We start from the raw sequence: 14083 nt of genomic DNA on the forward strand, positions 1-14083 counted from the left end.
CCACCCACCAACCAACCAACCAACCAACCAACCAACCAACCAACCAACCAACCAACCAAACAACCAACTTACCTACCTACCAACACACCAACTTACCAACTCACCAACCAACCAACCAACCAACCAACCAACCAACCAACCAACCAACCAACCAACCAAATGTTCAACTCATCTGTTAAGAGGGAAAGATTACATTACCTGCAGCTCTAAGGCCTTTTTAAAATGTAGACTTTCAGGAGCTATGCTAGACATGGGGTTTCAGAGTCTCCTACATTTGCTGTCTTCCTGATCTTCCCTGTGCTGTGACACTTTTGGTGTTGAAAGAAACTCAAATTCTGGCTAAAAGATTTACCACACTTGGTACATTCATAAGGACTTTCTCCAGTATGCACTACCTGGTGCTGAGTGAGGACAGACTTTTGCCTAAACCATTTCCCATACTGACCACATTCATACGGCTGTTCCCCAGTATGAATTCTGCAATGTTGAATAAGGCTGGTACTTTGACTAAAGATTATCACACACTCACCACATGTAAAAGGCCTTTCCCCAGTATGAACTGTCTGGTGTTTAATGAAGGCAGCCCTCCTGGTAAAGGACTTTCCACACTGGCCACACTCATAAGGTCTTGCTCTAGTGTGTATACTCTGGTGTTCAACAAGACTGTAGCTTTGCCTGAAGATTTTCCCACAGTCAGCACACTCATAGGACCTTTCCCCAGTGTGAGTTCTCTGATGTTGATCAAGTTTGGATTTGTACCGGAAGGCTTTCCCACACTCCCCACACTCATAAGGCCTTTCTCCCGTGCGAACTCGCTGGTGTCTGATAAGGCTGGCTCTTTGGCTAAAAGATTTCCCACATTCCCCATACGTATAAATCTTTGTGGTAGTGTGAATTCTATAGTGTTCAGTGAGGCTGAAGTTTTGCCTAAAAAATTACCACATTCCCCACACTCATACGGCCACTCTCCAGTGTGAACTCACTGATGTCTAATGGGGGTAGCTCTTTGACTAAAGGATTTCTCACACTTCCAACACTCATAAGGCTTCTCTCCAGTATGAACTCGGCAGTGTTCAAGAAGGTTAGAGCTTTGGCTGAAGGATTTTCCACACTTCCCACACTTTTATGACCTTTCTCTAATGTGAACCCTCTGATGTATAATGAGAGTGGCTTTTGGACTAAAGGGTTTCCTATACTGATTGCACTCATACGGTCTTGCTATGGTGTGAATTAGCTGGTGTTCAACAAGGTTGAAGCTTTGCCTAAACAACTATCCACATTTGTCACATTCATACTGCCTCTCCTCTCCTGTGTGACTTATCTGATGCCAGACAAGATAGCTTTGCATCTAAAGGCTTTCCCACACTCTCCATACTCATAAGGCCTTTTCCCACTGTGAATTCTACAGTGTTCAATGAGGTTGGAGCTTTGACTGAAAGACTTCCCACATTTGCCACATTTGTATGGTTTTTCTCCAGTGTGAAGTCCCTGGTGTGTAGTAAGTGTGGCCTTTTGGCTAAAGGATTTTCCACATTCACTGCACTCATGAGGTCCTTTTTCAGTGTGAACTCTCTTGAACGGCTCCAGTGAGTATTTATCTTGTAAGGCTTGTTGGCATTTGCTAGGCTCAAAACCTATTTCTCCAGTGCACACTCTTGGGTGCTGAACAACCTTAAGTTTGTGGCTGGAAGGTTGTCTGAATTCTTGTGACCTATAGTGAATTTTTCTACCATTAGCCTCCCCAGACTTGGTGATTTCACTAGGGTTCTCATGTTTGGGATCATTTTGGGACTGGAGAAGGTACCATCTAGCCAGGAAGTCTTTTCTAATTTTCCTATGTGTGAAGAGATTCTCTGACTCATGGAAGATGCAATCTTTCTCAAGAGAGTCACTGTCCATATCTCCCCTTAATGGATTCTTGGCATTGTGAAGCTCTTGGCCCTGGAGGATTGAACATGCCTCTGCAAAAGACAGTTTTTGTCCAGGTAGACCATCCAGATGCAAAATGTCTGTCAAGGCAGAAACACAGATGTCATTGGGGTGAGTCTTCCCAGTGAGCAGCCCTGCCTTTGGAGTCCTGGCTTGTGACATTTCTACATAAATACTTTGTACAGAAGGATTTTCTTTATACTTTGACTCATGCCAACAATCTGAAAGAAGGGAAATGCGGTTGAAAGACATGTTAACTGTGGGTGGAGGTTATCAATGATGCTTTATTATTATTTTTCTTTATACATGATGTTTTAACATCCAAAAGAATGTTTCTAGCTAGGAAGAATCTCTCATTCACTTCTCTAAAAGTAGCTCTTTGTTCATTTGTTTTGAGACAGGATTTTTTTTTTTTACAAAGCCCTGGTTGTCCCGGAACTCACTCTATAGACCAGGCTGGCCTCGAACCCAAAGATCTGCCTCTGTCTACCAAGTACTGGGGTTAAACCATGTGCTACCACACGTAGCATAATAGTGACCAATTAATATGGGGTGGGGATGGGAAAACATTCCAGAAAACACATTAAAAATCATGTTTCCATATATATCTCCAAGGATACAATCCTATATTCTGTCTTAGGGTCAGATACTGAACCACAAGTCCATACTCCTGTCCAAATCTAACAACATTACTCTGCCCATGAGATAGTCTAACTCTAAGAAATAACAAATTTAGATTGTCTTAGACACAAAATGAGTAAAGAAAATGGATCCAACTGAGTCTCTGTTTAAAAGTTAGCATTGAGTTAAATACGTAGCTCAGTGGTAGAGTGGTTCTTGAAGGTAAATTCAAAGTCCTGGGTTCAATACTCAGCACCAAAAGAAAAACTATTAGTACTACACTACTTCTACTAGTACGTCTACACAACTACTATTACAATGATAGTAAGTTAAAACTGAGCTTTCAAGAGCTAAAACTTATACAAAATATAACTTATAAAGGGTGGATGATCTCCATTCTTCTTTTTTGGATAGCCCAGTTACATCCATTGTTTATCCTAAAGTGCTTCTGATGCTAATGTGCTAACAAATTCCTAGTGCCAGTCGTTGCTCATAACTTAGCAATAGTCCCATTGTGGATGAGTCCCGGGAAAGTCCAAGATCTGACAGAGAGATCATAATTTCATTCCCATACTGATCACTGGGAGGGAAGAGGAGTGGAATCAGTTCATCAGTTATGAGCAATGATTAACTCAATCATGCCTTTTATGAAGGTTATGAGACCTTCATCAAACCCAGAACAGCATTTCTAAATTTTTAGTTTTTCTAGAAAATTATTAAGCCAGTGTAATTGCATAGCAGAAATGGAATATGCTGGACACCTGAATTGAAACTGGAATTTGAGGTAAAGACATTGAGTCTTAATGCATGAGACATACCTCATATGCCTGATAGATAGAATCAAATCTGAATCAATATGCAGACTTGTAGTGCCTGGGCAGTGACAAATGGGTTGTTGGTACTGTAAAAACACCCAGACCCCATGAACATTCTTCGTTATTGGTTAGACACCATGCAACTAATCTTTACAAATATTTTAAAAGCCTATCTCATCAGACAATCTAGCAAAATAACTGCTGGACACGCTCCTTTGACAACAGTGGACTTGTAACACACTTCGCATGTCTGGGTCCAGAGAATTCACATGGTAGAAGTCTGCAGTGCTATGTAATGATATATGTTCATGGATGTGTTAAGTATGGATCAGTGTTGAAAACACTGATGAGGGGGCAAGTGATGCTTGCTGGCATGGAAGAAAGGTTGGAACACCTGGAGCAGAAAAGTAAAGATAAAACAACAAGCAAATATAGCAGCTTGTGTTCTCATGCTAATTCTGTTACCCAAAAACCTGTTTGCAGCGTACCTCATGCACTGGTCAATAAAGTTAGTGGTGGCCAGCGCCTGGGCCGGGAGACAGAGGTGGAACTTTTAGGATTCCCCGGAAGGGACCAAGAAAGGAGGAAGATTCCGCCATGAGGAGGTCGTAGGAGACGGACTACACTGGAAAGGTGGAGGAGGGACAGACAGTTGACATGTAGGTACAGTGGGAAAGTAGCCCCAGGAGGGCTGCCCAACAGGGTTCAGGGCAGCAAAGATAAAATATAGCTTTAGTAAGTATTAACTCAGGAATATCAGAGGGGAGTGTGTGGTAGCCATGTGGAATTAGGTAGTGGCCCAGCGACTGAGCTGTTTAAGGTATTTAAAATATAAGGTTGTGTATGTGTGTCTTTCTTTTGAGAATTCAGAACACTGGGGCGGTAGTGAGAAGTGTGTGCACACCCACTAGGAATATAGAGCGGATTAATATTATACTGCAACAAGCTAAGACTGACTGTGGTGATGAAAAGACAGATGGGATATGGTTAGTGGCATATCACAACACTGTTGTATAAACAGGTCTCTTGTATGATTCCGACAAACTCTAATGTCAAGTTTCGTCTGAGACCTATATTGCGTTTCACCCTGTGACAAAACCAGGAATCTCCCTACAGTTCCAGTTGTGTAAGTACATGTGAACAGCATGATGCAAGTCTTGAGGAAAACAGGACATGTGGGTGGTCAGTAGTGGTCTAGAGCAATTCAGGACATAGAAGATCATTAGGAAGGAAAATAAGCATTGTAAAAAAGCCTAGAAGAAGGTCCGGAAAGAGTTCACAGTCCACTTAAGCCCCAATCATGACAATGCCTGCCAATTCCTGAAAGAGGTGGCTGTAACGAGATGTCTGGTAGGAGGATAAGACTCTTCACGGCACTATGCATGTGAAGAGTGACTCAGCCAAGGAGAGACCAAGCCAAGTGGGAACTACAGCTCTGATTGCAGGACTCTTGCGCTCAGAACTTTTAGTGAATCTTTTCTTGCGGCGGGACACATTAAGTGTTTGGGCTGCTGAGGGTAATGCACACAGCTCAGTGCTGGCACCCACAGTGTACTTACCAAGGAAGTGGGACAATCAACAGGGCTTGTAAGACTGACTGCAGAATGTCCTGGATACAGACAAAAGAAGGAAACGAGCACAGAGGGTGGGTACGAGGGCCTTACCCAGTAAGGTTGTAAGTGCCAAGTTCTCCAGCATCACATAAAGATACAGTAACTTCTGAGCCTCATCCAGGAGCTCCCACTCTTCTGGGGAGAAGTAAACAGCGATGTCCTCAAAGGTCACACATCGTTGTCATGATGGGGACATGTCACTCAATGATCGATCTACTTCTCTCTTAGGATTCCAAGTCCACCCACCTGCACACCCTTCTTTTATACATTATACTTTTTATTTTGTCCCTCTTTGGGTAGTACTTGGACCCAAGACCGTTAACACTCACCTTTCATGATGGCCTCACTATCACTGTGCCCTCCTATAGTAGCCATAGGCATGCTGGAGGAAGCCACGTAACTCAGAAATTGGCAAACACAGGTCTATAACTCATTGTACTCCACAATTATTCAGAGAGTCCCTGGCTTGTGTCCTTCACACACATCTACATGTGAACTGACCCTTCACTGTTATCTCTTAAATGCTAGTACCCACAGGTTCTTTCTTCTGTACTGCCCCCCTCCTCTCGTGCACATCCAGGTCTGTTTCCTTCGAACACCATAGGCATTTCCTTGGTCCCCTCATATTATTTAGTACAAGGCGTCCAGAGCTTTCCAGACTAACCCAGACTTCCAATGCTTCTGAATGTGAGAGGTAGCCACCACTCCGCTTCAATGCCACCTTCTTCTGTTCCTTACTTTGGTTTCAGTTACTGTTCTAATTCCTGTCTAGTGCTATGATGGAACTTCTGGGAGAAATGGGTTTATTGGCATATACTATCAGGTCACATAGTTTATCACCGAGAAGAGTCAGGGTAGGAGATCAAGCAAGAACTTGAAACAGAAACCATGGAGGAATGCTGGCTCACTTATAGTCTTATATTTACATGGCCTAGGACTACCTGCCTAGGGAATGGTGCTGTGCACAGAGGGATGGGCTCTGTCCTATATCAGTTATCAATTAAGTCAATCCCCTACAGATATGCCAATGGTCCAATCTGATCTGTAAAGTGGTCCAATTGAGACCCCCTTCTCAAGTTACTCTAGGCTGTGTCAAGATGACAGCCAAAGCCAAGTGGGATAGCTACCAACAACACATCTGAGGAAGACCCCCTTAGTTTGCTTTAACATGGATTATCTTGATATGGGTTCCCTAATCACAGCTCTCCTGTCTCTAACAACTGAACACTTAATCCCAAGAGGCTTTCCACTCTGGATCACATTGATAAGCACTTATAACTCCAAGATAACCCACCCATCTGACTGAAACTTCTCAGATACTTCTAAATGCTGGTGTCCAAAGCCTGGTGAACAGACACTCATACTGGCTGCATTGTCATCTTGACTTAAGCTTTCTATATCTGACTATATTCACTCTTTCTATGGAAGCCTTTGATTCCTGCCTGCTCATCTAAATTCTCATTCAATTCTTTCCAAACTTCATTCTCTCATCATTGTGATGCCCACTAAGTACCCAGATGCTCAAGTCATGAGACTCAGGCTTGGTCCCTACTCTTATTTTCTTCAACATCAGTACCAGGACTCTCTCAGGTACAGCAGCACATACCTGTAGTACAAGTACTTGGAAGGATTATTTGACTCCAGCAAGTTTAGATGAGCTCCTGCAACATAAGGCTGCTTCCAATTCCTTTTAAGTCAGGCTCTATTCCAGAGCAGACATCAGCCTTTTAAGGTTTCTTCAAGCTTACTCATCCCCAGTGTTCCTGATCTGAGGGACCATCTTCCAAGTGGGTTTGTCCACAACTGCTCTTCAAAACAACTCGATCTCTGTTCCTTTTGAAAATATAGCCCATGGCTAATGAGATGGCTCAATGGGTAAAGTCACCTGCTGCTCAGGTCTATTCAGCCTCTTAGGATTTTCTCTAGTGCTTGCTTGGAGGTTCTAGCAGGAGAGAGCAGCTACTCACATACTCTTGATCAAATACTGGTCTCTCTCTATTAGAGGATATTTCCCTCTTGGATCAAGCTCACAGTAGAAGTATGGAGCAGTGAGGGAGGAAGAGAACACCTGCCTGGCCATGCACATTCATCAAATCAACTCTGGTGATCAGTTACAGATGTTATAGCTAAATTGCCAGCATGTTCTTTAGTGTGTTCAGGGTGCCAGACTGTTTCTTTAGTTTTTGTTTTGTTTTCTTTTTCAAGGCAGGGTAGCTCTGGCTGTCCTGGTACTCGCTTTGTAGATTAGGTTGGCCACGAACTCACAGAGAACTGCCTGTTTCTGCCTCCTGAGTGCTGGAATTAAAGGCATATGGCATCACAGCTGGGTTGTCTCAGAGAGTTTCATGTGAATCATAATGGACTCAATCAATCTAAACTCGTTTGGAAGTTTTTTAAAATTAGCTTAACTAAAATCACTAGTATAAGTAACATATATTTTCAAAAAAAAAAAACCAAAAAAGAAAAAACTGTACACCTATGTTCTTTGTAGCTTTATTAACAGTCTTCAATTGGCAACCAGCCGTTTGGCCATTAACTTGTCCAGTGACTTGTCCACAGAATTCTGGTTAATGGTAAAAATAATGATGTGTTCATATAGGCAACAGTAATGAACCAATTATTAAATGTGGAAGTAATTAGAAAACGGGTACTTTCTGATTCCTTTCAAATAAAATTCTAAAAGCTACAAATTAAACCATGTTGAAAGTAAGCAAGTCACCAGATACTTAAACCCCATGGAAGACATTATACGAGAGAAAGAAAATTCTGGATAGAAACATTATTGAGATCATGGTGGTTTTATGGATTTAGAACCTGTTCAGTGCATATACATATACCATAAAAACATACATACAGATGCACATCTGCTATACATCAGTGTGTTAATTTTGCATAAACAAAGGAATGATTTACATTGGTTCAGTTTCAAAGGATTTCAGTTTGTCAAACTGGGAGGTGTGGGATGGGGTGGGGTGCAGGTTGGCGTAAGGCAACAACAAACAGGAACACATAGCAAAGGCTGCTCACAACATGGTATTAGCAGACTGGCAGCAACAACTGGGGGCTTGGTTCTCAACCTTTCATGCTGTGACCCTTTAATATGTACCTCATGTTGTGGTGACCCCCAACCATAAAACTATTTTGTTGCAACTTCATAACAATTTTGCTGTTTTGAATTGTATTGTAAATTATGTGACTCTTAAAGAGATCACAGAAGGTCCCAAAGGGGTTAGAATTGCTAAACTAGGGGTTAGGTATAACCTTCAAAAAACCTGCTCTTAGTCACCAACTCCTGCTTACCTATGCCACAACTCCCAAAGATTCCACCATTCACCAATGTAGCAAGGTTTTTAAAATGTGAGAGACAATTCAGATTCAAACCATAACATTCCATTCCTGGCTCCCAAAGGCTTACAGTTGTCTGTTTATTTATTTATCTATGTATTTATTTATTTTAAGATTTATTTAATTTATGGATGTGAGTACACTGTTGTTCTCTTCAGACACACCAGAAGAGGGCATCAGATCCCATTACAGATGGTTGTGAGCCACCATGTAGTTGCTGGGAATTGAACTCAGGACCTCTGGAAGAGCAGCCAGTGCTCTTAACCACTGAGCCATCGCTCCAGCCCCCTCACAGCTGTCTTATGATGCAAATAAATGCATTTGACCCAACTTCAAGAGTCTTGCATCTTAACAGTTCAATACTGTTTGTTCAGAGGCTCAATGTTTCTTCTGCAACCAAAGGTTAAACTCTAAACTGAGCAAAGTAAAACTGAAAAGGGGGCTTTGTAAATCCAAAGTAACAGTGGCACAGACTAAACATACCTATTTCAAAAGGGAAGAATTGGACCACAGAAGGGAGGAATGGAAACCAAGGAGGGCAACAAACAATATGGAAAAAAATAAACTCTTTAGCACCACTTCTAGGATTGGGTTCACATGCTGCTATCACTTGAGATCCAACAGGCTTGAGTATGCCTACCCCCAAGGCCTTGTTACACACCAGTTAGCACTTCAGGCTATGCCTGGAATTGGTGGAAGGCTCTATGACACACATCTGTAACTTATATTCTGCCTACCTGTAAAAGGAGCATCACGTTAGTGCTACAAACAACGCCAGCTCAAGCAGAAACACAGGCTCATTGATCCATAGCTGAAGTGGCCTACATAGGGGTAACTGGACCCAGGAAAGAACTTCCACAAATAAGTTTTTTAAAAAAAAAAATTAAAAAATTATTTATGTATTATTTTTTAAATGTAAGAGTGCTGTCTGCACATACACCTAAATCCCAGAAGAGGGCATCAGATCCCTTTAAAGTGGTTGTGAGCCACCATGTGGTTGCTGAGAATTGAACTCAGGATCTGTGGAAGAGCAGCTCGTGTCCTTAACTGCTGAGCCATGAAGGCATTATTATTACTATTTTTCTTTGCTCCTAGTACAAAGCGCTTAGTTTCTTTTAACAGTGTGATTAGTAACTATGGCTTCTTTGTAATGACAACACATTTTATTTCTGGCAAAACTGCATACTTTTGAATCTTCCTCATGTGTTTTTTGCTGATGTTTCTCACTGTAAAAGTCACAGCCTGAATTCAGACACAGTTAAGATTTCAGGACACAAGATATAGGTAAATTATTTTCCAGAATACAACATCCATGGTCTCTAGAGTAATCCTGAAGTAATGTTCTCATATAAAATCCCACCTCTCAATTATCAAAGCCTATATAAATGTACTAGTTATTTGGTTCCCCTAATTTTACAAGTGACATTTGGAATTATGGATTTGGTTTTCTGTCAGTGAAACTCAGTGAAAAGGTTCCCTTCAACACTCTTGGGCATCAGGTCAGACTGTGTGGGAATGACAGGATAAATTTAAGCTATTCTAAGAGCACTGAATGCTGCAGTTCCAACAACTCACCTCAGGGTAATCTGTAGTCTAAAAACAAAACATCTTCCTCTTAACAACAAACAAAAAGCAGACACTGAGGCACAAAGCTAGGACTGAACACCCTGCTTTGCTCCACTAAACGTTTTGGAAGCAAAATAAATGAGAGTTACTCTTTCTCACGACAGTACCCACACTGAGGCATGAATGGTGCAGCCTCAAAGAACTGTTCCAGGGAAGGAGAGATGGCTCAGTAGTTAAGAGTACTGGCTGCTCTCTCAGAGGTCCTGAGTTCAATTCCGAGCAACCACATGGTGGCTCACAACCATTTACAATGGAGTCTGATTCCCTCTTCTAGTGTGCATGAAGACAGAGCACGCATGTACATAAAATAAATAAATATTAAAAATAAAACCCCCAAAGTATTCCATTTCTATATAAACAGAGCCTACCAACCAGGTAGCACACAAGAGCTGCTCTTAGGCCCCTGGGGCGTATACAGCAGAGGACTGCCTGGTCTGGCCTCAGTGGGAGAAGATGCACCTAACCCTCTAGACTTGAGTCCCCAGGGAAGCGGAAGGCCTGGTGGTGGAGGAGAAGCACCCTCTTGGAGGCAAGGGGGAAGAGGAGTGGGATGAGAAGCTGTGGGATGTGGGATGAGAGACAACAGCTGAAATGTAAATAAATAAGTAAAACAAACAAACACACAAACAAACAAACAAAAAACAGGGCCTACACTAGTATTTTGCCTGCCCAAGTCTGGGACTAGAAACTCTTGATTAAAAGTACATGGGAAACAAAACAAAACAAAACAAAACAAAACAAAACAAAACAAAACAAAACAAAACAAAACAAAACAAAAGGTCTTTTATTATTGCACACCATGGCAGGACGCTCCTGGGTAGTGATTTGGAGTGTGTAAAACAGCCACATGAATCATGTGAGACAAAGACTTGAGAAGATAGATAGTCCTTGCTGGAGCCTCCAGCGAATCCCAGACCAGGTTCTTTTAGGCAAAATACAGACCCAGACATACTCAGTGGGAAAAAGGGATCAAGGTCATTTGCAAGGCACAGGAAGTTGAAGCTTCCATTAGGGAAAGAGAGAGTATGGGCATGTTGGGGGTAGGAGGAGATGCACTCAGTGCCAGGTGCTAGAGGAGAGCCAGTTTCTGAGACATTATGGCAGCTATTTAATTCTGGCAATGGGGACAGACTGTCTAGAACGTGCAGGTTAGCTCTAGTACAAGTTACACGGCACAGAACTCTATGAGGCCCTCTAGTTAGTTACAGTGAACAACAACGCAACATCCTTGGAGGCCTGAGGGTGCTTTCAAAGGTTGGCTTCCGGGAGCTGTGATGGTCTATCTTTTGGTGTTAGAAGATGCTAGAGGGTTGTCTGGGCTTTTCTTCATTTGCTACATTTATAAGGTTTTTCTCCAGTGTGAAGTAGCTGATGCCGAGTTAGGGTAGACACCTGGCTAAAGGATTTCCCACACTGGTCACACTCGTATGGCCGTTCCCCAGTGTGAACTCTCCTGTGTTGAACAAGGTTGGTAGTTCGGCTGAAGGTCTTCCCACATTCACCACATGTGTAAGGCCTTTCGCCAGTGTGAACTCTCTGGTGTTTAACCAAGTCAGCCCTCCGGCTAAAGCACTTTCCGCACTGATCACAATTGTAAGGCTTTGCTTTTGTGTGAATTTTCTGGTGTTCAGCAAGATTGTAGCTTTCCCTGAAGAATTTCCCACATTTGGCACACTCATAAGGCCTTTCCCCGGTGTGCGTTCTTTGATGTCGATTAAGTCTAGATTTGTATTCAAAGGCTTTTCCACACTCTTCACATTTATAAGGACTCTCTCCTGTGTGGACTCGCTGGTGTCTGATAAGGGTAGCTTTTTGGGTATAAGATTTCCCGCACTGTTCACACTCGTAATATTCTGTTGTGGTGTGAATCCTACGGTGTTCAATGAGGTAGAAGTACTGTTTAAAGAACTTACCACATTCTCTACATTCATAAGGCCTTTCTGAAGTGTGGGTTCTCTGGTGTTTCATGAGGGTAGCTCTCTGGCGAAAGCACAGACCACATTCCCCGCACTCATAAGGCTTTTCTCCAGTGTGAATTTTGGAGTGTTTAATAAGGTTGGCGCTTTGGCTGAAGGACTTGCCACATGCTTCACAGTGATAGGGCTTCTCTCCAGTGTGAACTCTCTGGTGTACAGTAAGGGTGGCTTTGTGACTAAAAGACTTTTCACACTGTCCGCATTCGTAAGGCTTCTCTGTAGTGTGAGTCCTCTGGTGTGTAATCAGGCTGACGATCTGCCTGAACAGCCTCCCGCAGTCACCACACTCATACGGCCATTCTCCCGTGTGCGTTCTCTGGTGCCGCAGAAGGCTAGAATGGCACCCGAAAGCTTTCCCACATTCCAGACACTCAAAAGGTCTTTCTCCACTATGAACTCTGCAGTGTTCGCTTAGGTTAGAGCTTTGACAAAAAGACTTTCCACATTCACCGCACTTATACGGTTTCTCTCCGGTATGGCGTCTCTGGTGTATTCTAAGCGTGGCTTTCTGGCCAAACCATTTTCCACAGTCATGACACTCATATGGTCGGTTTTCAGTTTGGTACGCCTGGGATGATGTGATCGAATATTTGTTTAAGTCTTGCTCACAACTGCTAGGTTCAAAACCCCCCTTTCCACTGCAAACTCTTGGGTATTCATGAAGCCTGTGTTGGGGGCTGGAAGATTTCTTACATTCATCTGACTTAGAATTATTTTTACTGCTGTGAAAAGCCTTTCCACCCTTAATTTTATTTTGATTCTCACCTTTGGGAATGGCCTTGGGTTGGAGAAGACTCCATATAGCTGGGAATTTCTCTCCAATCTTACTACAGATGGAAGGATTCCCCGCTACATGGGATATACAGCTCTTCACAAGGGAGTCCACATCTCTCTTTAACCAATTCTTGGCTCTGTGATGCTTCTGGTCCAGGAGGTTTGAACACACTTCAGTCAAATACGGTTTCTGCCCACGTAGCTCATTCAGATGCAAGATATCTTTCAGGATGGTGATACAGATGTCAGAGGGATGAGGCTTCTGTGTGGGTAGATCTTCCTTTGGAGTCCTGACCTGTGGTGGTTCAGTTTGTGAAATACTCTGTGTATAGGTTTTTTCTTCAGCCTCTGCTTCATACCAATAAACTGAAAGGACAAAGAACCTAGTGAAAAGCACATCAACTGTGGTTGGAATTACCAATTATGTTTTAACTTTATTTCCCTTTTTGAACGCCATGAACAGAGGCAATTTTTTTTTTAATATTATATGCTTAGTTTTATCTTTGGATTATCTTATGATTTGTACGATACAAGAGAAAAATATTTGCCCAAGATTTTGGCTGCTTTTATTACAAAGACATAAGTTGCGCTGACTGGAGAGGAAAAAACAATGGCATAAACCAACTGAATCTCTCAGAGCACATCTACTTTTTTGGCAGATTTCTGTCTAAGAGACTAGTCTGAGCAAACGTCCAGCCATTTGCGTGTATCCAACTATCTATAGGTGGCTTTCATTTGTATGGTTGGTTAAAAAAAAAAAGAAATATCACTTAAATGTTTCTATAGAAGAGAATAAAGACTTTAGGGCAAGTAGCCAGGCCTTCCTTTATAGGCACCATCTAGATGTAAAGTGGAAACATTTTTCCAATGTCTACCTCCTTAGGCCCCTCCTTTTTTTTCCCTTAAAAAATTATTTTTGTATTTCTTTTTAAAAATTAAAAAAAGGTTATTTTATTATGTGCACTGGTGTTTTGTCTGCATGAGTGCCTGTGCGAAGGCGTCAGATCCCCTGGAACTAGAGTAATAGATGGTTGTGAGTTGCCATGTGGGTGCTGGGAATTGAATTCGGGACCTCTGGAAGAAGTGCCACTGCTCTTAACCAGTGAGCCACCTCCCCAGCTTCTTATTTTTGTATTTCTATATATGGTGCACACAAGTGTGTCTGTGTCTATTTGCACATATGCACAGATGCTAGAGAGGGTGCCAAACCTCCTGGAGCTGGCTTACAAACTGTGGGCTGCCTGATGTGGGTGCTGGGAATCAAACTCTGGTTCTATGCAAGAGTAGCAAGTGCTTTGAATCAGAGGGCCATTTCTGTAGCTCGCTTCCTTCCTTCCTTCCTTCCTTCCTTCCTTCCTTCCTTCCTTCCTTCCTTCCTTCCTTC

At 42.5% G+C, this 14083-nt stretch overlaps 1 protein-coding gene and 1 pseudogene across 1 annotated transcript in view; both read right to left on the reverse strand.

Moving 5' to 3' along the window:
- Positions 1 to 239: 239 nt before the first annotated feature.
- LOC114631266 lies at positions 240 to 5359 on the reverse strand (annotated as a pseudogene).
- Positions 5360 to 10218: 4859 nt separating this feature from the next.
- Positions 10219 to 14083, reverse strand: part of LOC114631289 (zinc finger protein 883-like) — a 10787-nt gene continuing 6922 nt past the window's right edge. The window contains exon 3 of the mRNA XM_028779589.1: positions 10219 to 13065. Coding sequence (XP_028635422.1) covers positions 11276 to 13065 — 1790 coding nt within the window. The 3' untranslated portion in view covers positions 10219 to 11275. The remainder of the gene's footprint in view (positions 13066 to 14083) is intronic.

Source organism: Grammomys surdaster, unplaced genomic scaffold (assembly GCF_004785775.1).
Source record: "Grammomys surdaster isolate TR1022 unplaced genomic scaffold, NIH_TR_1.0 355, whole genome shotgun sequence".
Taxonomy (NCBI): Eukaryota; Metazoa; Chordata; class Mammalia; order Rodentia; family Muridae; genus Grammomys; species Grammomys surdaster.